This window comes from Cavia porcellus, unplaced genomic scaffold (assembly GCF_034190915.1).
Source record: "Cavia porcellus strain 051 isolate PalLab524CR breed Dunkin Hartley unplaced genomic scaffold, mCavPor4.1 scaffold_23, whole genome shotgun sequence".
In the NCBI taxonomy this organism is placed as follows: Eukaryota; Metazoa; Chordata; class Mammalia; order Rodentia; family Caviidae; genus Cavia; species Cavia porcellus.
Genome location: NW_026947506.1, coordinates 28344084 through 28371464, shown reverse-complemented (window position 1 = coordinate 28371464; position 27381 = coordinate 28344084). Strand labels below are relative to the sequence as shown.

Genomic DNA, 27381 nt, shown 5'->3' with positions numbered 1-27381 from the left:
CCTTGTGTCCTCCCCTCCACAGGGTGACACAAAAATCAACATATTTCAAATAAGTTTAAAAAATTTCCCTCCAATTTTTGTTCAAAAATTATAACAGAGGGAACTAGTTATTTCAAAACTTGAGAGCAAAACAGCAGCATGTTATGGCTTGTATCTGTATGCTCCCCAAAGCCTCATGTGTGCATAGATGGACTGGGAGATGGCTGGATTGTGGATTTGTGAGCCTGGATCATGGGTGTGCTGTAATGGGTTAACCCACTGACGGGTGGATAGCTGGGTATGATGTTGGGTGGTGAATCCTGGTGAGGAGGAGGGGGGTGACTGTGGGCGTGACCTGGAGGGTCTTTCCCCCTCCTCCTGTGTTGATTCCTCACTGTCTTCTGCCTGTCCTGCCCTGTTCTCTTTCTCCTCCGCTCTGCCACCTTGCTTTGGAACCAGGCAGCTACAGACTGAAAACTTAATAGACTGTGAGTCAAAATAAACCTTTCCTACTTTAAATTGTAAGTGTGGGTATTGTGTTTCAGCAATTAAAAAGTAACTAAGACACAGTACTTCATGATTTGTATTTGGTCTCTTAGTGAAAAGCAGTACCATTGGGTGACTGATTTTGTGACTCCTTTCTTTTCCTCTCTCCTTTATTTCCCTATTTTCCTCCCTTTATAGCAAGATTATTTATATCTTTTGTTTAGTTTTGACTTATTTCATGTGTATATGAAAATAAATTCCTTAACTGTAGGGATTTTTCTAAAGCACTAAGCTCCACAAGATAAAGGTACATCAAAAGGCTTCCTGTGGCACTGGTTTAGGAAGGACCCTGTGTGTTGTGTTTTCTTTTGTGGACCCTTAGTGGCTTCATGCTTTCCTGTTTCTGCTTGTAACTGTCTGAGCAAATACTGTTCTTTGATCCATTCATTAATGACGATTCATTAGTTCTCCTCCTCACCCCCTTATGTCACGGCCAATATGTCATGTTTCAGATTTCCACTGTAAACATTATTTCTGGGCCACAGTATACAACTTTTCTGATTTGGCTACAGCCTGTATGCTCCTGATTTTCAATTATCTATTTGAGTTCAGATCTCCTTTTTGAGACTCATAGGTCCAACTGCTTGTGAGATGCTTCTTCAAAGATACCCCTTAGATACCTCAAACAGGACATGCTCAATATTGTATTCCATCTCCTCCACCCCTCACCCACACTCCCCTCCCCATTCCATGTCTGGGAAAACTCAGTGACCTGCCCAGCCTACTGAATGGGATATCATACCATTATTCTCTGCTCCCCATCGTCTCCTGTCACCATCATGTCATTAGCAATGAACCATTCTCGTTTCTACTTCTTGATTAATCGCTATTACCCTCTGTTCTGTCTCCACTACCTGCAATTTGGCCTCCTTAACTTTAGCCTAAACCCTGGTGGTAGCTGCTTAATTTTATTCTGCAAGGAATCATTCTTTCCCCAATTTCTACTCATGCCTTGGAGGGAGCCACCAACAGGCCATATTGTGTCAATTAGAGCTAAAGAACTTCCATGGAAGTCTCATTGCCAGTTGGAGAATATCAGAGTTATCTAAAATAGTGTATGAAAATTCAACTTGACCCAGTTATTCCTCTTCTAGGTTTCTTCCTGAAAGAGTTAAAGACCTCATATCACAGCAATACATGCATATCCAAGTTTATAGCAGCATATTTCAAGTGGCCTATATGTTCATTAGAGAAATAGGTAGAGAAAATGTGGTATTTATACATATTGGAGTACTACCCTCCTATAAAGACAGACACATTTAAGACATTTGTTGGAAAATAGACAAACCTTGAAGCCATAACGTTAAATGAAATAAATCAAACAAGTTTAAATAATGCATGTTTTTTTCTTATATGGGAAACCCAAAGTGTAAATAAAGAACAAAATAGAAGAGAGATAGTAAGAAGTAGAAGGATAGATCTTGTGCAAATGAGAAGGGGACCTTTTGCAAATGAGACATGGAGTGAGAAGGAAGGGGAGGAAATAACAATGGAAACATAATTCAGATGTGCTATGTGTGTGGATCACACCCCACGAGGAACGTGATCATTACATACTGCAGACACGCACTACTACGAAATAACTGCTGGGAGAAAAAACAAAAAAGCAGCTAGAGTTGTCTTTTAAAAATGTAACTCTGGGGCTGGGGATTTAGCTCAGTGACATAAGCACCTGCCTTGGAAGTGTGTGGTCGTGAGTTCGATCCCCAGTACTGATTTAAAAAAAAAAACATTCTTGGGGCAGAATGTTAGGGTTACACATGAAATGTTTCTCACGAGTTACATGTCTTCAGAGGTGGGGCTTTCAAAAGGTGGAAAAAAATAGTTTCTGGTACCTCAATGCCTTCTAGGAGTCCTTTACTGTTATTTTAATATCTGAGAGATCTGTAGTGATTTCTATTGTTTCATTCTTGATATTGGTGATTTGTTTTTTCTTTTTTTGTTGTTGTTAGTCTCGAGGTTTATCAATTTTATTGAATTTTTTTCCCCAGAGAACAATCTTTTGTTTCATTATTTTTCCTATTGCTTTTCAGTTTTTTATTTCAATTTCTATCCTTATTTTTGTTATTTCCTTTTTGCACTTGCTGTGAATTTGTTTCATTCTTCTTGTTCTAGTTTCTTGAGATGAGAGATTACATGATGGATTTAAGAATTTTTTTTTGTTTTATGATAAGCATTTTAATGCTGTAAATTTTCCTTTAAGGACAACTTTAGTTTGATATGTTTTTCTTTCTTTCTCTTTCTTTCTTTCTCTCTCTCTCTCTCTCTCTCTCTCTCTCTCTCTCTCTCTCTCTTTCTCTCTCTTTCTTTGTACTGGAAATTGAACTCACAACCTCACGCTTGCCAGGCAGATGCTGTGCCACTGAGCTAAATCTGAGCCGATATGTAGTATTTATATCCTCATTTTTATCCACTCAAAATATTTCTAAATTCCTTCTTCCTGGACTCATGGTTATTTAGAAAATATTGCTTAAATTCAAAATTATTACCTATTTTATAAAAAATTTTATAATTAAGGTCTAGTTGAATTTCACTATAGTGACAGAAGATAATTTGTATCATTTCAGCCCTTTTAAACTTATTAAGGTTTAAATTATGACCAAGGAGACATTCTACCTTGGAGAATGTCCTGTGTATGTTTGGAGCGAATGGGCTGTTTTGTGAAGTGATGTTTTGGTAAATGAAAATTAGACCCCAATGGTTGATAGTTCTATGTTTTACTGATTTTCTATTTCCTGGTTCTATAGATTACTAACAGAAGAATGTTAAGGTCTCCAACTGTATTTGTGGTTGTGTCTTTTTTTTAAGGAGGGTAAAATTAAACATAACAAAACAGAACAAAACAGATATTGAGAAACAATTTAAGAAACACAGATTTCAAAGCAAAACCACTGGAGATCTTTACTGTCTATCATATTGTCTCTTGTTTTCTGCCAAATAGTTGTCCATATCTTCACACACAGTGAATTCATATGGAACAAAATAGTTCTAAACTGATCAGAACAGGATGATGAAGGCATTTTAGGTCTTCAAGACCAGACAATAGGGTAGTCAGCAATGGCTGCCATAATGTTTCTCATTGTCTTCAAAATAGCTGTCCATATATATACATATGTTGAAATTAAACAAAAGAGAACAGACTAATATCACTCTGGACAGAGAATAATAGTATTGCTAGATTTTATATCATGATGCTACGGAATTAGCACTGGGTATCTTAGTGTCTCATTTTCTTCAGAGTATCTGTTCATTACATCATGCATTATATAATCTATTCTTGTAAACTGTTTAGAAGTTCTACACATGCGTGAATATCTACTTGTATACCTATCCTTTCTATATTAGAGGGCAAAGCAAATCAAGACAACAAAACAAATTCCTAGAGAAACATGAAATGAAAAAGGCATATATAACCATAATACTAGGTGATCCACAGTAGTTACTATGAAGTCTCTTGTTATTTTCAATAGAATTGTCTATATCATCAGGCATAACATAATTGAACATAGCAATATTAATAAAAACAAAACATTGGAGACATTATAGGACTTCAAAAGCAGTTAATAATCAAACCAGAATGGGTATCCTATTGCATCTTGTCATCTTCAGAGTAGTTGCCTTTATTCTTAGACTTGATACTATCAAGCATACCAAATGTGAATAAAACCAGTCAAGACAAAACAGTGATCTAACAAACCAGATTCAGTCATAGTAAGACAATATAAGTAATACAGGGCTTCAGGTTAAGTTAATAAGAAATTAAGGATAGTTACTATAGCATATCCTGCTATTTTTGGGAAGTGTCTGTGCCTTCAAATCTAGTAGACAGACTGGAACAGAATAAAATCACACTAAACAGAGCAATAGAATAATGTGGCTTTTAAATCCTGATACACTATTAACAATGTCCTCTGCCTTCCTTTTTTAGACAATTCCTACCCTTTCCCTTTCTCAGGGTGCTTTGTACATTTTGGGTCCCACTAACTCCTTTAATTTTTAGATTAGGGGTGGGACCCACTATCTACCTAAGTGATTTTGAACCTTTTTACTCCTGAGCTTGATCTTGAGCTATATTCCTTTACCTACTAAAGCCTCGAGGTTTTCCTTCCTTATATCTAAGTAGTTCTCCACTGCACAAAAGTGTCATGTCTTTCCAACCTACCCGCAGCTGCTGGATGAGCTGTCCCTATTTCTCTCTGGTTCCCTGTCATTGTTTTCTCATCTTTGACTTTTGGTTCATTAACCCTCTTTCAGGGTTACTATTTCCTATTCAGAGCATCTGGATGGACCCTATCTCCTGATCTACTCTGCCTGTGTTTCTTTTTGTTAGTGTATCAAGGCCATCTGTGTTAGAGACTATAGCCAATCTTCTCTGCCTCATCTGTTATGCTATTTTTCTGTTGTTTATTGTCTACTTTTCTTCTTTATTCCACTGTTTGCCCAGTTCATTGAGGCCTCTCTGCCACTGTTACTGGAATCCTGGTGATTTTTTTCTCTCTCTCTAGAAAGTCCTTCAGTATTTTTTGTAGGGCTGGATTGGTGGTCACGAACTCCCACAGTTCCTCTTTGTCATGGAAACATCTTGTTTCTCTATTAATTTTGAGAGACAGTTTTTCAGGGTTCATCAGTCTGGGTTGGAGGTTATTTTCTTTCAGGGCTTGGAGTACTTCACTCCAAGCTCTTCTTGATTTGATAGTTTGTGTCAAGAAGTCTGTTGTGATTTTGATGGGTTTTCCTTTATAGGTGATCTGTTTCTTTTCTCTGACAACTTTTAATATTCTGTTCTTGTGATGAATTTTTGGGATCTTGATTATTATATGTCTGAGTGTAGATCTGTTTTGGTTGTAGCTGGCTGGAGTTCTGTATGCCTCATATATCTGAATATCATTTCCTTTTCCTATGCTTGGGAGGTTTCCCTTAATTATTTCTGTGAATAGCCTTTGTAATTCATTTGTGTTTACTCCTGCTTATTTGCTCATGTTTTTTATTCTTAAGTTATAGATCCTCTTGTCATCTTCTAGACTTTATATTGTTACTTCCTGGTTCCTTGTTATTTTTAAGAGATCTTTCCTTTCATGATTACACATTGCAAATCTATCTTCAAGTTTTGAAAGTCTAACTTTAGTTTCTGTCAAGGAATTTTGCCAGCTTTCAATGGAGTTTTTAATTTCCTGGTAATCTCTTTGGATCTGTTTCATGTATTATAGATTTTGTTTATATTTCTCATCAAAGGTTTCTCTCCATTTTCTGGGTTCCTCTATTCTTCCATCTGTGTCTTTTTGAGAGGTGCTTAGCATTTCTTTTATTAATCTTCTTATGTCTTGCTTCACTTGAATTGAATTTCAGTTTTAAGTTCATCTATGAGGTCATGAAGGTATCTCTTTATGTCCACTGACGCTGTGTCCGATATTGCATGTTTGCTGCCCGCAATCTCTTCTGTATTTACCTTTCCTGGACTTATTTTCCTTGGGTCAGTGGCTGGAGGCTTTTTCTTGTTTCTTTCTCTTGTCATGTTTCTAGTTTCTTTCAGACAGGGGTGTGGTAGAGGTCTCAGGCTTTTTCCATATTGCTTACAGTTTTTCTGAAGCGTGCTGACTAGGGGATTGCTGCCCTCTCCAGTTTTCTGTTGATCTGTAAGGTGCATGCAGGGATGATGTGGGCTGGCCCTTCTCCTCTGAGCCAGTCAACCAGTGAGTGCCTTCACCATGTTAGTCTGTGCCATTCGGACATCACAGGTTCAGGATAGTTTGGTCCCTGGCTATTGGGTCCCAACTAGGGGCATGACTCAGTCCAAGCAGATCCCACCAGTCCTCTTTGGGCCAGGAGTGGCTGACTGATGCCACTGTGGTTGTGGGTTCAGGTCTGTACTGCCCAACTCCAGTATGTCATCCAGCCATTCACCTCCTCCATGGGACCAAATTCCTAGCATTCAGCACAGGTTAGTGCAGCTCTCCATGTTGGTTTCACTCTCCATTGTGCTGCATCCTCCTGCCAAGGGTTCTGGGCTTAACAACCCCCAGTTTTGGTGCTACTGCGACTTCAGTGCAACCATGAGTTGTCTGGCTCCAAGGTGGGACCAGCACATCATGGGACCAGCTCCAAGGAGAGCATGTCTGGTTCCAGCCTTTCACCCACATTTTTCCTTCTTTCTTTTTCTTTATCCTCAGTTTCTTCCTGGGTCGTGAGAATCCCCCTCCTTTCATCTGGTCTTCTGCATGGTGTTACATTCTAGCATCTGAGTTGTTTTTCTCAGAGAGGCTCTCTACCCTGCTACCTATCAATCCGCCATCTTCCTGACTCAGTGAGTCACTAGAATTTGTAGCTGACTCACCTGACTCCTAGGTCTGTGTTGCTAGCAAACCTCTGCTGCTCTAGGAGTTAAATATTAAGGTCATCTGCATCTGCTCTCACCATCCTACTCGTGTGGTGTGTGTTAGTGAATCACATCTTAGAGAAGAGGTGCTGCAAGGTGGTTCAGGACCCAAGCTGCTGAGATCACCAGATGTTGGTTGTGTCTTTTTATCTTTTCTGGTCTGTTGGTTTTTCTTTCTGTATTTTGAAGCTCTTTTGCTAGGTGTGTATATGTTTAGTTTTGTTACATGGTAAGTCTCTGACTTACAAACAAGTTCTGTTGGGTGAGAAAGTTTGTAAGTTGGATTTGTTCATTAAGCCCTACAAAGTGAGTCTGAAACACATGACACAATATATAATGTGCAGCATGAAAAAACCAAACACAACACACATGTACGGTAAGTCCTCGATTGTATTTACTACTGTGCACCATCACACTCAACAATCAGCAGACAGCAATATAATGGTGACAATGTCTGGCAGACATGTGAGTTATTTCCATGATTGTTTGCATCTATAAAGGCTCACAATTCAAGGTCTGTTCATATCTGTGACAGTTAAAAACTTGAATATTCTCAAATCAGGGACTTGCTGTAGTCTCTTGGTTGTTTAATCCTTTTCCTGTTATGTAATATCCCTCTTCATTACTGGTATTCTGCTTTGAAATCTAGTTTTTCTGATATTAATATAGTCACTGTAGCTTATTTTGACTAGTTTTGCTTGGTATATATTTTTTCATCATTTAATTCATGTGCATATTATATTTAAAGCAAGTTCTTACAGATAGCTCCAATTTTCTCTCTTTTTTCCTCTCTTTTCTTTTCCTCTTTTACTCCTTCCTTTTCTTCCCCACCCTTTTCCTCTCTTCTCTTTCTTCTGTCCTTTCCCTTTTTCCTTCTTCTGAGGATTGAAGCTAAAGCCTTGTACATGATAATATACATCTTATCATTGAGCTACAACACCAATCCTGGCTATTATTTTTCAATATGATTGATTTTTAATTGGTACACTTAGAAAATTTGATTTGGATGCACTTAATGATATGTTTGAACTTAAGTTTATCATTTTATTGTTTCCTCTGTTTCATTTTTCTCATTCATTGTATGCCTTCTTTTTGTTTATTTAAAGTATTTTTGTTTTATCTACTGCATTATCTGTTGTATTTTTCCAGTATGTATTTGTATTTTATAAGTGCTGCATTAAAGTTTTCATAAGATGGTCCCAACATTTGTACCATTTTAACATTGACATGTGTTACTTACTTTCCTCATGTGATTGGAGCTTTTTCTGGTTCTTTGTAGGTTGAGTAATTTTGGATTCATTCTTGATCATTTTGGATATTATCTTAGAAGGCTCTGATCTTGTTTAAGTACCATGAGTAATGTGAATATTTTTGCATTTGTAGGAAATCAACCCTCTTAGGTTCAGGGTCAAGTTCTAATGAGTCCTGGGTAAAATTGTGATTTTAACATCAATTTCATCCGCAAAGACTTGGAAGTTTTATTTCTATCTGTTTCATTTGTGTGACATTGAGTGGCCATTCTAAGGCCAGGCCATGGTCTAAGTGCAGTTCCCAAAGCCTTTGGGATGACAGGCAGGATTAGATCCATGCATGAGCAGATCCAGAATTCCTAAACAACTTTATGGAGGTACTTTCCATAGGCCCTCCCTTTCCATCATCTCCCTGATAGTTTTGATTTCCCTTAGCTCCCCTCTTTGGTTTTACAGTCAGAAATCTGGGGCTTTCGTCATCCCGCTCACTGTGCTCTTTCTACAAATTTACTCCTAGTGGGACTGAGTGATGGGAGGACTGAAGGGAGACCAGAGGCAATGGGGGTTGGATGGTCCCATTCTCTTGAGACCATGGCATCCCAGCTGGAAAGACAGACCCTTTCCAGAGCTACAGGCTCCTCCAGTTCTCTGCTGTGGTTGCTGCCACTACCACGAGTCCTTTCCCACATCTAAGGTGGCATTCATCTCTCGCTGCTGCCTGCTTCTGGTTTTCAATCTGGCCTGAGTCCAGGTTTGGAGACATCAGATCACAACATGCTAACTACACTGCTGCTTTGCTGGTAGCTTTAATTTTCTCTTTTCAACCAGCCTTAGATTTTTTTCAGAATCTTCTAACAGCTCCCATACCTTCTCTGCAAGTTGTATAGTTGTAGTGAGGATGAGAAATGTGTGGGGTGTATGCACCCCACTGTACCCCAAACCAGTAAAGTGTGTTACAAAGAGCATGAAAAGCTCATGGAAAATATAGTGTCAGCTCCAACAAATCTAATGATATTATTTAACATGAATTAAAAATTAAATTTCTTTTTTCTAATACTTTTGTAATTTAGAAGCCATTGTCAGGAGGATGACTTGTACAATCCAGTTGAAAAATCTGTGGTCATGAATTCAAATTCCTTTTTTCTCTAAAAATGGTTATTTTCAATAAACAGAAATATTCAGCCTCATATACTGACCTTGAGCTCAAAATAGTAGGCATTTAATAATTGTTTGCTGTGACAGTATCTGATGGCGTTTCTGCTATTGAAAATGCTTTCAACATTTGCAAGTGTGATTCTGAATTTCGGTGACAAACTGATAAATGATTCCCTGCAGCATAGTTTTAGAAGAATACAGTGGTCTTGTTACATTCTGTTTCCCACTCTCAAAACTTGAGGCAACTCTGCAAGGCTCCTGCTCTGTGGAACATCTTTCTCCCTCTTCCTCAAAGAAGGTTTGTCCTCAGACCTCAGAGTCACCCTGTCCTGAGTTACTGTCTCCCTGATACTTTTGAATTCTTTCATTTCTTTTCCCTTCCCTCTCTCCGCCTCACAACCCAGATTGAACTCAGGGCCTTCGGAGCTATATCCCAAGCCTTTTATTATTTTTTCTTTTGGGAAAGGATCAAGTTATTACATTCCCCAGCCAGGCTGGGATCAAACTTACGATCCTTCTATCTCAGCCTGTGTTGCGATTACAGGTATGTGCTGTCATACCTGACTGGATTCCTACTTATTTCTCCAGAACTTTCTGCTCAAATTCTAACTTCCCTGTGAAGTCTTTTTCTACTTTTCTGGGCAATTATGAGTTTTTGTCTGCAGGAGCTTCAAACTACCTTTATTTAAGGGCCATTTTAACAGAATTTTTTTTTTTTTGTATCAGGGATCAAACTCATGACCTTGCACTTGCCAAGCAAGTGCTTACACAACTGAACTAAATCCCTGGCATGATTTTAACAGAATTCTAATTGTTTCTTTGTCTGTCTGTCCAATTTGGCTGTGATCCCCTCAAAGGTGGATGCTCTGTCTTTGCTTTTCTTTCTATTTCTATGACCTGTTGCAGTGTTGGAGAGGAAGAAGAAAGAAGATCAGAAGTAAAAGGGCACATTCCAGGGTGCTCTTGGGCTGAGAGAAATGTCAAGTTCACTTAAATCTTTAATGCAAATAGCAGATATCTTTCCCCATCATGGTTTTTAACTGAACTTCTCAGAAAAATAAATTATTGAAAGTAGACCGTATAGGCCTTCGGGAGCCCTGACCATTGACAATAGCACATGAAAAATGTAAGATATCTGCTGCTGAAGTTCTCCTGTGTAGCTGTGCTGATTGGGGCAGCATAGGACAAAAATCTTGATGAAACAAAAAGATCAGAAATCTACAACTTTCTTACTATAATTGCTGTCTGATACGCTGCTCTACTTGGGGGGCTCATGTGAATCAGTACTAAGAAACAGCCCTACCTGAATCACAACATCTCTATCCCTTAATGATCTTTTGAATTCCAAAAATCTTGCAAACAAGGATTAAAGATGGGGGCAATAAATACATTATGAATAACACAAGGGTGATTTGTGGCCCTTTCTACGAGACACGTCATATTGAAATGTTCCTCTTTCTCCAAGTTCCCATTACCATTAAACTCTGGATCTTGGAGATAGATTTTATTGCTTGGAGAAATAGCAGTTTTTCATAGACATAGACATTAAGTATGTCTATCAGCAGTTTCTTTTTAGATCAAGCATTTCACCAATTGCTACCAAAACCAGCCCCTGTAGCTGTGACCACACTGTCTCCAAACAGAAATGTCCTAGTTGTTCTGTGTCCTAGTTGTCCTGTCATCTCTCCAGGCTCTGATCTGAGACCAAGTCCTCCACCCTGTCGTCGGGCTTACTGCCCAGTCCCCATGGCCCACTTCAGCCCCATGCAGGTGACACCTGGGCTTCTCTCCAATTCTCTCCTTTAGCTTTTAAAAATTGTTTCAAAATGTTCATTTTTGAAGAAACTGTTGAAGGTTTGTAAAAAGTGGAATAAAGGATTTGTACATGCCCTTCACTCTGATTTCCTAAAGGGGAACATGTTTATAATCATAATACAATGATCAAAATCAAGGCACTGACATTGGATAATGCTACTGTGTACAAAGCTTAATTAAATTTTGCTAATTGTTCCCCTAATGGCCACTTTCTGTCCAGGATTTCATCCAGAATCACATTTTATATTTCACTATCAAGTCTCTTTTGTGTCCTGTAATCTGGGCCAATGGCTTGGTCTTGGTCTTTCATGACCTTGGTACTTCTGAGTAGTACTGGCCAATATTTTTGGGTAAAATGTCCCTTGAGTTGGGTTTGTTTTATATTTCCTTATGATTAAATATAGGTTATGCAACTTTTGGCAAGAATACAATAGCAGAAGCTCAGTGAGCTAGTTAAAGTATAAAACTTATTTTGTTCCAAAATAGAGACCATGGAAAAGTCTAAAAATAAGGAGCTCTTCTATGTGTGATTGAGTTTGGCTGAGTCTGGAGTGATATGCTTTTTAATAGTTCATTTGTATTTCTCTTTTCTTCTTCTTTTTCTTTCTTTCTTTCTTTCTTTCTTTCTTTCTTTCTTTCTTTCTTTCTTTCTTCTTCTTCTTCTTCTTCTTCTTCTTCTTCTTCTTCTTCTTCTTCTTCTTCTTCTTCTTCTTCTTCTTCTTCCTCTTCCTCTTCTCTCTCTCTTTCTTCTTCTTCTTCCCCCTCTTCTCCCTCCTCTCTCTCTCTCTCTCTCTCTCTCTCTCTCTCTCTCTCTCTGTCTCTCCCTTTGCCTCTATTCATTTCCAAGGCCACCATGTTTGTTAAGGAGAACAGACCCACAGCATTGGGCTAAGGCATTGAGTTCTGGCTTTGGTGGCTCTGGAACACATACTGATTCCCCAAGACGAGGAGATGGTGACTCTTGAGCCAGACATGAAAGGTTGGCATGGGTGAGAGTGTGTCCTTCAGTGTGAGACAGGCATGGGTCAATCAAGGTCTACACTAACAAGCTAATGGACCATAATGGCAAGGTACTTCACCTTTCTGAGCCTCAGTTTCCTTGCCTGTGAAACAAAGGTGAGAAGAGGACAGAGGACAGCAAGGATTTAGCATAGTGTCTGACTTGGAGAAAGTCCTTAGTGTTAGATAAAATAAGTAATCGTGATAATACCAATATCAGACTCAAAAATCTCTCCAGACACATTCCCACATCCTGCTGACAATGGAGCACGGGAGCTGCAGCCTAACCAGGGTCACTGGCAACATTCCTGGGTGAGACCCATGATTAACCACCTGGGTGGGGGCTGAAAGGACTCGGGCTTGCTGATTCTGGCATGGAATAAGGCCTGAGCAGTGGGATTTCTGTGCCCAACTCTCTTGCTCCTGGGGGAGTACAATCTTTTTTAAGGTTAATAACATGTGGACCACTCCCCCACATCTATTCTTGTTAGAGCATCTCCCAAAAGCAGATTCTTTCCTTCGACTGGGCTCTGTGAGGTACGAAAAATAAATCTCCTGTGCTCATCTTGATTTTTCTAGCTGAGGCCAATATATTGGGCAAAAAGATTTAGGAGAGAAAAAAAAACAGATGTTCATTGTGGTGCTCTGTAGATGTGTACATGGGGGCACTGGGTGATGAGTGACCCAGAGGGTTGGGTAAATCTTGGGCTTTCAGACAGTTTTAGGTTGAAGGAGAAAGGATTGGAGTTTTAAGGTAGGGGGAGCTATTATGGCAAATGTGTGGTATACTAGGGTTTGCAGATTTCAGTGGGCGCCATTTTCCTGGTACAGAGTCCTCTTCCTGGTACAGAGAAGTGGGACACATTTTACAAATGAAAATTCACTTAGCAAATGTAAAAGTTTCTTTTTCAAAAGAGAAACTTTCGCCCTGTGTTTAGACCTTTTCCTGTAGCTGCTGATTTTCATTGGCCTTTACCTCAAAATAGTCCATGTGCCACAGAGACACAGTTGGGAGTGGTGTGACCTCTGTGCCATGGCCTGCCCAACTCTCTGGAGCTATAGCCCACCCAGAGGGAAAGGCCATTTTCCAGGTGAAAAGGAATGGTCCATTCGTGGGTAAAAAGGCCCATTTAAGTGAAGGATCATAGAGAATGGCCAACACGCATTTATAAGTAACAGGGAATGGCCCACGATTATTGTAACTTTAAGGACCTTAGGAAGTTTTCACTAGGAAGTTTGTGTTCTGAACCTGCAGATTTACTAAAAGTACAACTTATAAATTATAATATTGTGTGTTTTTTACTTATCTTTACTTTTTCTATCTTATTATGGTTTGTGTCCAGATGTTCCCCAAAACCTCCTGTGGTCATGGTGGGGCTTCTTGGAAGTGTCTGGGCCTTGGGTAGGCGATGCTGGGATCAAGAATGTGATGCTGGGAATGAATCGCGGTGTGATGCTATGATGAAGGCTGAGCCACCCTGAGTGTGAGTGCTGTCTGCCCTGAGGATGGGTAGCCTAGAAGGATGTAAAAGTCGGAGAGAGGGTTGGAAGGAGGTTGCTGCTGATGGCTTTTCACTACTGCTTTGCTGCCTTCTGGCTGCCATGAACCGTTTCTCTCCTCCACGCCACCCTGCCTTGGAGCCAGCCAATTATGCCCTGAATCCTCTACATACTGTGAACCAAATAAGCCTTTCCTCTCTTAACTTTAGGTATTTTGTCTCAGCAACGAGGAAAGTAACTAAAACATATCTCAGTACCCCAGCTGTCATGGTCACTTATTCCTTTCCTGACGTAGGCCCTCCCTGTCTTCCTCTGTCTCCTGCCTTCATCCTGAGTCTCTCCAGGGCCTCCCTCTTCTGCCTCCAACTCCCCCCCAAACCCAGTTTCTCTGTCTCTTTCCCCTCCTTCACGCGGTTTTGATGACTCAGTTATCAGGAATATCACAGGCCGAGCAGAAGCCTAACCCAGTTTTCTATTCTTCCGGTGGTTTAACTCGAGTCCAGATCAGGGAAACAACCAGAGGAAGTCTTCCCTAAGTGCATGTGTGTGGGGTGGGGTAGGAGGCGGAGAACCTAAGAGGTTCAAGAGCAAGTTTGTTTGGAAGCCAGGGCTGAGTGTGGGTGTGGTAGAGAGATGAGGCAGCGGACATGTGGTTCAGTGCAGCTTTGCAACTGTGTTCTTCCTATCTTGTGCTAAGGCAGTCTCTGCTCCCCACCTTCCCTCAAGCAGGTGCACTGATGGGGGACCCCTCTGGTCCCTGTTCAATGGGCACAGAATTTCAATTTTGTAGCAAGAGGATTAGTCCCGGGGGATGGGGGGAGTAACACACTCTTCACTGCTTTTAAATTTCTGAAAACAAAATCTCTCCAAACAGGTGTTTGCATAAAAGTTTTGCTAGACTTGCAAAAACCAGTGGAGGAAGGCTGCCAGTGAAGGAGACATATTCCAAGCTAGCAAAGTCTCGTTTGCAAACTGAAGAGGGCCTGTGTGCCTCCCACATATCCACGAAGCCCTGTAGTGGTGAAGGTTCAGGACTGGGACATGTTTTGTTTTAAAAGCAGAGGCGTCTTGTTGATTTTCAAAGTACATTTTATATATATATATATATATATATATATATATATATAATATGTGTATATATACACATGTATATGTATATATATATGGCATTTACATTTGTTTTTCTTCTTCCCTTTGTTTTATCTTGCTTGTCTTTTATGTATTTATTTTTAAATCCTATTGCAATAAGAACACATAGCATGCAAATTAGTCTCAACAGATTTTGAGTGCACGATACAGTATTGTTATTCACAGGCAAGTTGTTGTACAGCAGGTCTCTAACACTTACTCAAAATCTTGTGTAACTGAAATTTTGTACCCTTGAACAGCAGCTCCTCATTTCTATCCTCTAGTCTCTGGAGCCCTCATTCTACCCTTTGCTTCTAGTTTGAGTCTGACTATGTTAGGGGTCTTCTAGAGATGGAATCAGGTGGTATTTATCCTTCTGTGATTGGCTTATTTCTCTTAGCATAAAGGCCTTAAGGATCATGTATATTGTAGCCTATGGCAGATACTCCTTTGTTTTAAAGGCTGAATGTATTCTATTGAATACACACAACATTCTTATTATCTTTTCACCTGTCAGTGGATAGGTTGGTTACACCTCTTGGCTATACTGAATAATACTTTAAGGGACATGAGAGTGGAAATATCTGCAAGATCCTTTCTCAGTTCTGGGTAAATGCTCAGAAGTACTCCTGGATCATATGCAATTTCAGTTTGTAAGTGTTTGAGGCATTGCCATATCATTCCTATAGTGATTAAACACTTTCTTTTCCCACCAACAATGCACAAAATTTCCAACTTCTCCACCTCCTCCCCAGTGCTTGTTTTTTTTGGTGGTGGTTATTCTACAGGTGTGAGGCTGTATCTTCTAATGATTCTTACTCTTTGTGTTAAATGTAGCATAATCTTACCAGTCAAGTGCTTTCAACCCGCCCCCCCAGGGGGGGGATATTCAGATTGGCAAAGGATGACCATTTATGGATGTAGTTTTCTTCAAAGGTAAAATGGAACCCCCCAAAGTTAAGTTAAAAACAGTGTGTTAGATGTGTAAGCACTACTATGTGCATCAGAGGTAGAGCTTGGCTCTAAAAATACCAGCATGGCCCCTGTGGCGCCTGTACTCTGTGTAACTGTGAGGTCAGGCTGGAAGCAAAAGATACAGCCCAGTCCGGGAAGGGGAGGAGCAGAGGAGTGAGCACAGGACCCATGTGCTGGAGCACCTCTGGCTTATAGGTAAGAGACCAAGGGCAGGACATCAGGCAAGCATAGAGAAAACCACAGGGCCGAGGTCTGATGCCCAGGTCCCACAGAATGGCCTGTGTTGGGGAGGAAAGGGAAATGACATAGGGGTCCACATCTGCCTCGCCAGCCCCTTTGATTGGATCCTTGCAGGTGCTACTTCTCTTAGTCATATCTCCCTGCAGTGAGCACATTGTTAGGAACCGAGTGAAGCCCCATACATGTTTCTCCTGCATCCCAAACCTCAGTCAGCATGGTTCAGAGCTCCAACCTCCACCAGCTAGGACTGCTCTGGACCGCTGCCCACCATCCCAGGCTAAGTCTCACCCCTCTCCTCCCTAGTTGCTGCCCTTGCCCTCTGCTCCTCCAGCTCCCAGTGGGGTCCTGAGTGACCTCACAGCTGCAGCCCCTACCTGCTTCTGCTAATCTGATTGTATCTGCTCCATCCCTTACCCCCCTCATCCTGTAACCTGCATACTGGCTGTCTCCATCTTCCATCCTTCCTGCCCAGATCCGCAGCTTGGCCTGTTCCTCCCAGAGGGAGCCCCTTATCTTTGCATGACACCCTGGTGCATTCAAGCTGTCCCAGTGCATCATCATCACCCTCCTGGCTGCCTCTGTCCCCAGGAGCCTTGGCGTCCAGCTCTTGATGTCTTTCTGCTGCCCTTGGGCTCTGGTAGTCATGTACATCCTTCCTATTTTGATAATATTAAAAGCTTCTACGATTGGAAAAAGTGACCGAACCTCCTTACTGCAGCTCCATGGGGTTCATGGGCATCCTGTCACTATTCCCATAGTGTGGGAGGCCATCTGTATGGACCAATCACACACCAGGGTGGTGATACTTTTACAATGTCATGTGGCTTCATTAAGGGAGTTGGGTTAACAGACAAAGATGAAAAGGAGGTGATCCCCCAACCTCCATTCCTTTTGTTACACTGAACCTGGGTGCAGCCTGTACCCTAGGAGGACAGGGTGGAGATAGATGCTCCACACAAGTCAGCTTGTCACCTGCCAGGATCCTCATCTTACAGATGCAAAGAAGGAGGCTAGAGAGCATAAGCAATTGGTTCAAGACACACAGCCATTCCAGGTCCTAAGTTCAAAACCAGTTTGTTTTATACACTCAAGGAACAACAGGAGGGGGAGAAACCTCTGTTCTCTGGCTCTCTTGTTCCAGCTCTGAGAGGAAAGGTGGGTGCTGGCCAACTCCATGGAGCTGCCCCTCCACCTTAGCCCTGGCTGCCTCCCACCATGGCCCTTTTTAGACCTGTGAAAAGCTTCAAGTGCCCTGCAAGCTGTCTCATTTGCTGCCTGTAAAGAAGAGTTGGCAGGATCCTGACTGTCCCTAGCCCTCTCCTGTCTGATAATCATTCCCTGAATTAAAGATGACTTCTCCATTTTCCATTTTAAAATGCTCTACAGTCCCTGGCAACGGTTCTGTACAGAGAGGTGTCTATAAAAACTTTTGAGATCTTATATAAAAAGCCCAGATGAAAATAGGAGCTGTTTCTTTAATTCTTCCTATACGATTTTTAAGAAATGTTTTAATATTCCATTGAACTCTTTCTTTCCTTTTTTCCTCTTTCTCTCTCGCTGGTTCTGAAAAATAAGTGCAGCCATAAATATGCAGAATGTGGAAAGCTGACTTTTCCTATATCTAATAAAAACCTTGGGGAGTAATTGAAATAACTTGGCGTGGGTAGTCAGGTTCCATGCTGCATAATATCAAAAGAAAACCCATAGCGAGGAGAAGCCACGGGAAAGAGAAAGAAGGGCTGGAGAGTAAAACCAGGACATTAAATAATGAGCAGCTAGGAGGATCTTAAAAAAATCCTTTCAGAATTATATTCTCAGAAAAATAGTCAAGAGGCATCTTCAAAGAAGTAACACCAGACAAGGTGTACATTTTATGCACGTCTGAGGATTGAAGATTCAAAGGAAAGGAAGGAAATACCCTCCTCCCTGCCTCTATCCTTTAGACAAAGTCTGACAAGCCACGGGCTTCCATCAAATCCTGACACATGTGTCTTTTCATGAGCAGGAGGCCCTCCTCCCTCCTCCCACTTCCCTTTTCATCTCCACAACCTGAATTTTGAAGGAATGTTGTCAAGGCAGCAGAGCACACGAGGGGAAGTGGTTACTATCAATTGTCTGGGGGTGCCCTTCCGAGTCTCTTCCTCTGCCTTTATATTTTACAAATCATCACTGCATTCGTTATGACAATGATATGTCTGTGTCCTGGGAAAGACAGAGATGCTGGCATTGAAGTCACCCAGGGAAAGAATCTTGTTGCTCATTATCCTGACTTTACCTGAGGATGCCTTTAGCTATGAAGGTAATACTAATTCTGGACTCAATGATTTTCTATGGTTTATAAAAAGGTCACTTGTATCCAAAGGTGAAACCTTTTGGAAACAGAATAATAGGGGGAAAAAGCAATTACCCATAACCCAGCAAATATAACAATTTTAGTGTATTTTTTTTTAGCAATCTTTTTACTGAAGAACAGCTGGATTTTTTCTTTTCCTCTGTGGTTGAAGTTGAACCATGGTATCTGATTTTATGTCCTGATTGTTTATTTTGGAAATTTTTTATCTTTCTAAATAAAAAATAGTCTATGAGTCATCATTTTTAAGAGGTGCATAATGTTCCACAAAATGAACTCTTGTTCTTTTTGTGTGTGTGGTTTGCTTTGGAAAAGAGCAGTTGATAGAGTTGAGGGCTATTTATCTACCTCCTTTAAGGAAAAGGTCCAGCAAGAACCCGATCCTTGATAATTGTTACCATAAGATGGATCGTAACTGTTAGCTGTGTGTATGTGCATTTAGGAAAGATTGACTATTTTCTGCCCCTTATCTTTGCTTGGGTATCACGGACATACTATCTTCAGTGGAGTCTGAGTGCAGTTAGGAATCAGGGGAGGAGTTCCAGCTCTGTAATGGAATCCTGGGACAAGGTTTATGGCTTATGTCTCTCTTGCCTCAGCTTCAACAATGTGGGAATCCTTATAATTCCTCCTTTCTGAGAAATACATTTTAACACACTTGATAATTAGATTGGGTGCTCCCATCAATGTGTAAATTATAATTTTCCTTCGTCTCTCCTCCCTCCACACTTTCTGGAACTATGATGACCAGCAGTACTGAAGAAATAAAATAATATTTACTTGACAGTGTTTGTTGTGGAAAGGTTTAACAGAAATATATGTGAAGTGTTCTTAGTACTTGGGTACAGCTCAATAAATGGCAATTGCTATTTATTAATTAAAAATCTATGGCATTTCTGGGGATTTACCTCAGTGGCATAAGTGCCTGCCTTGCAAGCACATGGTCATGAGTTTGATCCCTGGTATCGATAGAAAAAAAAATCTATGGCATTCTTAGAACACTAGAACATTAATTCTGTGTAGAAGATTTATTTCGGGAAAGGCATTATTTGTAGGTAACATATTTAGTTAAAACTCACGCTGCTCAGAAAGTTCCTTCATATCTTTAGTTAATTGGAGAGGGCATGGGGATGGCAAACAGGTTTGGTGTCATTTGCCAAAGCTAATCGACTGCTGATGATTCTCAGACATGCTGTGGTGTGGGAATCACTGAGGTAGAATGGGTATAGCGGGCAGGGCTGCCAAGGCAGAGGCCTAATGTGTTCCCTGGGCTTGGGAAGACGGAGTGCCAACACACACTGTGTTTGCTATCCCTGCATGGTGATGTTGTACAGAACATTGCTTGGGGATTCATTAGGCATCAGCCAGGCTGCAGTTTATCAAACAGAAGTTTCATCAAAATTCTGGCCAACAGACCACCTGTAGGTTCCATGGTGGGAGGCTGAAACCCACACGGGTAAATTTTAAGACTGCAACCTCAGCAGGGACTTTGCACTACTGGGGATAGTTGGGCTTCTGCAGTAACGTTGATTTTGGCTCAGCCCTTGTTCAACTAATGCTCACTGAGGTCCCTGAATATCTTGCACCATGGCCTTTCTAGATGCTGCTGTTAGGTGACCAAACAGCACTCGGGATCTTCCTCTTGCCTGCGTCTGGTGCTGTGGGTACATTACCTAAGGTGAGAGCACTTGTACCCCAAATGGTGTTGGGAGGAAGACTGTTTGTTTCACTCTGGTCTTTGTTATCTCATTATTTTTTTAGTTAGTACTTACCAAACAGAACCAACCACTGCAGGCACTTTGGGGAAAGGGTAGGAGGAAAGCTACCTACCATTTCTTGAAATGTTCTGGTAATCCCTGTGGTTACAGCGGTTTCTTTTCCGTAAACGAAGGTAAATAGATTTTTCTTCCATTCTGAAACAAACACATTTGCATCTATTGAATGTCAAGATATTCAGTGACAAAGCCTAAAGAAGTATTTTTGGCATAATTTTGAAAACTATAGTGAAAAATAAATTCAGAAAATCATAACTCCACTGATGTGCTTTCTCTAAACTATGAGTTATTGGGAATTCTAGGCAGTCCTATGAAATGGGTTGCATCGACATGGTCAGAGGATTGTTGAAAAGATCAACCTTTTTCTTTTGTGGGAAGACCCCTGGAGTTATCTCTTTCTAATCTTTTTTTACCAAGGAATGCGATAAATTTCTTGAGCGATTGTTCATCTTTATTAACACTTGTTCAGAAGCTGACTGTTGTCTTCTTCTTTTGATTGCACACACTCTTGTCTTTTAGATCCCTTCCACCCTTCCTGTGTTGCTGCAGAGTTGTGAGCAGGACTCACGTCAGTTCAGAATGATGACCCAGTTACCAGCTTCCCTTGCAGCTAGGAGCAGCCTTGTCACTAAGTTCTGGATGATAAGATGTAATTAGAAATATCCAGTGGCATTTTCTCATGATATTTCTTAGAGAACAACTAGATACTAACTCCTTTTTTGTCTCTGTCCCCCTCCCCGCATTCCATTGGCCAAAAGAGCAATGCCACTGTCTTGGACTGTTGAGAAAAGGCCCATGTCAGGAATGCAATCTGCAGGAGCCTGGATCCCTGGGCTCTGCATGGAGTCAATCTCTTGTACCAGTCCCAGGCTACACATCTCTGAAATTTCTTTCCATGTAAGAGACATAAGCTCACGTAGTTTCTTATTTAAGCCACTCATATGTTGAGTTTTTCTTACTTCTAGATAATGGACTAGTTAATGTTGCTATTATTAATAGCCCCAGAGCTTAGAGACAAGTTCGATATGAATATCAAGCTATAATTACACATATTTTAAGCATTTTTTGGCTTCTCTTGGTCCCATATATATTTTTATTTTCTTTTGCCAAGATTTTAATTTAATTAAAATGTAATTTAATGTTGTGTTGCCTATACTTTTATAGACTCCCTAAAGTTCTTTTTGAAATAAGACCAAATGTAAACTAATGAAAAATAAACTCATGCATATTCCGTTTCTTTTCAAGTGTATCTTCTCTTCAGTATGCTAAGTTTGTATCTCAACCTCACATCTAATCGCTCTTTATTGTCACTCTCTCTCTTGCATTGGTAGGCTACCCTGTTTCCTAGAAGGTTACATGTTTTCTATATTGTACAGAGAATACTTTTACATAACTTTGATGGGTGGATGGAAAGTATCATTATCCTTTTCAATACTTGTATCTCTAAAAATACTTTAATTCTTTGATTGGATTGTTGGTGAGGTATGGGGTGGGCCCAGAATCATAGCTTACACTGAAATATAACTGTCAATGAGGGTCTCAGGACTTGATTGGGAAAACTCGAAGTGGGAGCAGAGTCTGTATCCCACTGGGTTCTCATTCTCTTATTGGAAAATTTCTTAGAAAGGACACAGCTGGGTTCAAAATCTCTGGGACAGGAGTCATGCTTATTGACACACTCTATGTTACTAAAGAAAAGTGGATGAAGTATGTCTGTGTAATAATGATGGTAATAGACTATTTTTTGATACTGGGGATTGAACCTCGGGCCTTCATACTGAGCTGTACCATAGCCCTTGTTATGTTTTTATTTCAATATAAGGTCTAACTAAATTGCCCAGTATGGGTTCAAATGTACAGTTCTCCTGCCTCAGCCTCTCAGAGTGCTGGGATTAAAGGCAAGTGCACCACAGTGGGCTGTAATAGATTTTTATATAGGGAATTGTTTTATTTAAAGGGAGGTGCCCCAAACATGATGAATTATCTTTTGCTAAGCTGCCAAAGGCTGAAGGGAATTGTCAACTAGGACCATTAGAGTTTTCCTCTTTGACTGGTGTGGCATTCACACTATTCTTGACACCTCTACTTTTGAATCTGGGCTGGTCTAAGACTTTTTTTGGACTCACAGGTAAAGTGACACCATGCCAACTCTGGCTCTTAAAAGTCCTGGCAATTTTTGACTTATGGAACCCTGAACTGTCGTATAAAGTGGTATAATTACCCTGTTATGAACACTAAAGAAAGCAACCTTGAAAACAAGATGTCCTTCAGTAGCTAAATAAATGAGCAAACCAGTGTGTCTATAGAACCAGATATTTAGTGGTAAAAGGAAACAAGCTACAACCCACGAAAACACATGGAAGAACTTTAAGTACATATTGTTAAATGGAACATGCCAACCGGAAGAGTATGTGATTCCAACTAGGGCCCAAGAATCCCCCTTAGGTTTATAAAAAAACTGAGCAGAAAATGGAAAATACAAAGAGCTTCCATACATATCCTCCTCAAATTCCCTATTATCAACATCTTGTATTAGATATTGTATATTTGTAACAGTGAAAAGCCACGCCAAGGTGTTACTAAAGTCGATGGTTTACATTACCTTCACCCTTTCTGTTGCGTGTCCTGAGTTTCCACAAAGGCGTTTGCTGTTACAGAATCTACAGGCTGGTTTTTCATTGCCTTAAAATCTACCATCCTTCCTTATTCTTCTTTCCCTTCCTCCACTCAGACTCTTGTAACCTTAAAATTGTTTCAAAAATAAAGGCTAGGGGCTGGGGATTTAGCTCAGCGGCATAAGCGCCTGCCTTGCAAGCAGGCACTCGTGAGTTCGATCCCCGGTACCGATAAAAAGGAAAAAGACAAAAAATAAATAAATAAAGGCTAATGAAAAAAGTGGAAAGATCCTACATGGAAAAGAACAAAGACCCACTGCATTTCACCTTCTAGTCACCCTTTCCGCCACCATCACTGGAGTGAGGTCATGGTAGATCCTCCAGTCCAGCCTGGCCACTGTGTGAATGCCACCGAGGAACCAAGTCATGCAGAGAGAAATAAATGGCTACTCAAGTTCTTCCTGAATTCTTTGCCTTCAGAATTGTGAGATACATTAAAAATGATTATTGTTTTAAGGCATTGAAGTTCAAAGTACTTTGTTACAAAACAGATAACCAAACAGTTGGCTGTAGAGTTCTAGTTTAAGATGATTTTTCCTCAGGAGTTTGAAGGGATAAATATTCTTTAGGTATTGGGTTATCAAATGCATGTTCTTATTTTTCCTAGTTTTTCTCTTATTTTTATCCCTTTGTTTCCTTTTTTACCCCCACTGGCCTTGAACTCAGTTTGTAGCCCAGGCCGGCCTTAATTTGCAGGAATCCTCTTGCCTCAGCCTCCTGAGTGCTGGGATTACAGCTGTGTGCCACCACACCAGGGCTTCCTTTGTTATAGATGACCATCTGGATGATTCTCCTTGAAAGAAGAGCAATTATCTCAATTTTGGCTCAGCCTAGCCCTATTTCTGTGTATTGATTTTACACAGCTGGCTAGGACATTTCCTAGCCCCTCAAATGGGTTGAAGCAATGCAGATGGGTCTAGCTGAGAAGCTGATGTGTTGTCTTTGAAGCAAGCTGACAGGTCAGTGTTGCCCCACCCACCTGTAGCTCCCAAGAAGTATGCGGAGCTGGGCTGAGAGAGCCGCAATGTTGGCTGAGATTGAGCCTCGGGAAAGAGGTTGTGCTATTCCAGGGCACAAAAATTTACGCATCAGATCTATCTGAAGTACCAACCCTAAAACATTGTGTTATGCAGATTGCTGTTCCTGCATATCCCTCTTGGCATACTGCAGAGGTGATTTCAATACTCTTACCTAGTCCAGCTCGTGGCACTCAACCGTGCTTTCTGGCCACTCTCACAGTTGCTCATCTTGGAGGCACTCCCTACTTCACAAATTAATAAAACCTGGGTTCCGCCCTGAGTCAAAGCTTTTGTTCTAGCCAGACATCGTTCTGTCTGGATTTAAGACCCCATCGGCTCCCACAGCAACAAAATGCCTTAGTGTCTGTATCCTTGCCACGTCTTGCACTGGAAGTGGTGGATTGGGATTCACTCCCTAGAATTCCAAAAACTTTTCTGTGGGATTGCAAATGTGCTCTTTTCTGGACCCTCAGGAAGTCTAGAAGGGCTTCTGATACTTTGTTTCTTTATTCTGTTTTTCTGGATGATATTCTTAACTTTGTGTTTTCAGCCCTCTATTAAAATAATTTACTAGTAAATAAAAGTATTTTATTTAGTAGTAATTTACTAGTAAATGTACTACTATATTTACTAGTACATTTACTAGTAATTAACTAGTAATTTACCAGTAAATAAAAGTAATAATCTTTTTTTATTCTCTGAATATTCCTTTAATTTTACCACACGTTCTTGTTTTATGAATGTTGTGTCTTCTTTTATTTTTGAATATATTTAGTTATTTTAGAGGGATATTAATAAAATCTCTTTTAGAAAAGTTTTTCCTTTGGTTCATCATTTCTCTCTAAGTCATTTTTTCTCTTTGTTTTCACCTGGTTCTTGTCTTGGAGGCTTCCTACGGATGTCTGATGGTCTTGGGTTTTTGGTTTATGGTTATGCATGGAATCCAGTTGCTTGGGACCTGGGCTACTCTGGGGTTCTTGCTGAGCATGGTCCTGGCTGTGGAGGAACTGGCTGGTCCCTCTTAGTTAGCATTTTTGGGATTCTCCTTTTGGAGAAAGGCCTTCCAGCCTAAGCCATGAAAGCACAAGATGAATTGCCAGCGCTCGGCCTACACAAGCATGAGCTTCGATTTATGTCTGGCATCTCCCAGTCCAAAGACTCTTGATTTTAACGTCTCCAGAGAATGAACCTCTAGTCTTCCAGGAGAAGGGGGTAGTGATGATGAGATAGTTGCTTAGCTACGCAGAGTTAAGGGATTAGAAGAACTGTTTTTTTAAAGCAGTCACTTAGCAATCCTCCTGTTGTAGATATTGGTCTTCAACTTTTTGGGGTCCTGCAGTGTCATACAAGAAGCCGGATGATCTTCCTCTCACCAGCTGGGGTGCAGCTCTCCTGAACTTCCTATCAGTCACCGTTTGCCCTTGAGCTTTGGTGTCCAAAGTTCTTTGGCCGCTGGTTTTCCCATTCTCTTGTCCTTGAGGACAAATTCATTTACCATCATTTGAGGAGAGTTTCTTGAGGGAGAAAAGTAAGTGTGCTGTTCAGTCTGTTATGTTACTCAGCAGGCTGAAATGGACACTTTATATGCTGCATGGTTTACGCCCTCTGCCTTGAATATTTTATTGTGTTTTAGAAAAGTAGATGGGAAATGGAGGTTGAACTGAGTTCAACAATAAAATAATTTCATGGTCAATAAAAGGGGTTTATCTTCTGTTGGGAAAATAGCTGTTACCAATATTTAGCCATATATGTATTTTTGATAATTCTAAAAATGGAATTTATGTACCAAAAAGGGCATCACTCAAGACCCGCTCCTGAGAGTAAACAGTGTTACTCTTACAGATATCATTAATTTTATAGATACCATTAGTTTCACTCTCATGTTATAAGAATGTAGACACCTTGACCTCTCAGTGATGGATTCCTTAATATTTCTACCTAGAAATAGCACCTAGAGTTTGGGGATTAAAGTTTTATGCCAAGCAATGAAAATATTTCATATAACCAAAGATGTTATTTTTACTTTCTTTCATCCCCATTCCAAATAGCAGCCTCTATAATAGTTTAGGAATTTCCCACAGAGTGCTCAGAGACTCTGAGCATGTGGTAGAGTTAATATACTATTTTGAGATGCTTTGCAGTAAGGGAACATCTGGGGGCACAGGGACCTTAATGCGTAATTAATTTCAAGTGCAATGGATGCTTTGGTCTCAGAGCCCTCTCTTCCTTTGGCTCCACCTGTGTTCAAGTAGACTCTGTCTCTGTCTCTGTCCCTGTCTGTCTGTCTCTCTTTCTTTGGATTGAGCCTAAGACCAGGTTACTACACCAGCCCTTTTTACATTTTTATTTTGACACAGGATCTTGGTAACTTACTAAATTGCCCGGGCTGGGCTTGAACTTGCAACCCTCCTGCTTCAGTTCGGTTGAACCATAAACTCCAGACCGGTGGGTTGGCAAAGAAAGACTGCTTCAGCTCTGTACTTTGAAGGATGCCAATAAGGAGGACTTGTAAGTTTTTTTCCTCAGACTTTGCCCAATGTCGGTGCCACTGCTATCCTCAATAGAGGAAGCCGGCTAGGGGAGAACAGGGAAAATTTCCAGTTTTATCATCGCCATCTACCGGAGACCCCGGGTAGTACATTGCCTATTAGGATGAGCAGGTCAGAGTTTGACTTCCAGCACCAAAATTCAAAACAGATAAATCTTAAGCAGAATGATTACTCGCTGTTTTCCCAACATTGCATCAGATACCATGAGAAGCCTACTTTCTCTAGCACCTTCTCATAGGCTCCATTTCATCACAGAATGGACCTCAAGAAAGCTGCAGACAAGGAGTGATTTACACATGAAAAATGGACACTTCTTATACTGACTCAGAGCCGAATTTATTTGGACAGAGGAAAAACATAGTTTTTCCAAAGGGCAGTGACCTGTCAGAGGTCTTTAGGGTAAATCAAGTGTGACATGATTCGTAGTGATGGATTCTGTCCCTGTGGATTTTTCCCAGGCCATTTCTGACTTTCCAAAGGCATTAATTCGGTGTACACCCTGGGGCCCTGCTAAGTTACATCCTAGGGAAAAGGTATGGAAAAGTCTGGACCTTGGGGGGCCGGCAGCAGGATGGCTGAGAGATAAAATATAACATTTGAAGCAAAGCGTTAGAGAAGGGGAGTGGATTAGGAGAAAATTGGGTAACTTAGAGACCAGACAGGTTCTACCCATGGGATTTTTCTGCTAGGAAGCTTAGAGAAAAACATGAATAGTTTTTTGATGTAGATGCAGGCCAGGTTGGCATGAGACCAGAGTAATGGATTAAAGACTTTTTAAAATTTCTTCTCGCTCTTTGATACAAGGCACACACCTGTGTAACCCCAGCTTATTGTATCACAGATAAACTCAGATTCAGGCTCAGAAATGGATAAACATGCAGATTAGGACTCGGGCACTGTGACCGACCAGCAAAGGGTAGAGATACAAGGACAAGGATGATTATAGGGAGGAGGCCTTGGGGATTCAGACATGAAAAGATTAGCAGGGCAGCATGATAAATATTGAATATGGAGAAGGAGAAAAATACAGGGAGATAGACTTCGTGGGCATTG

General features: G+C 40.7%; 1 protein-coding gene across 5 annotated transcripts in view; it reads right to left on the bottom strand.

Moving 5' to 3' along the window:
- The window catches only part of Aoah (acyloxyacyl hydrolase), a 199903-nt gene that overhangs the window by 34635 nt on the left and 137887 nt on the right, over window positions 1–27381 (bottom strand). For all 5 annotated transcript variants that reach the window (XM_063233961.1, XM_063233963.1, XM_063233962.1 and 2 more), the window contains one exon: window positions 20141–20223. In XM_063233961.1, coding sequence (XP_063090031.1) covers window positions 20141–20223 — 83 coding nt within the window. The remainder of the gene's footprint in view (window positions 1–20140; window positions 20224–27381) is intronic.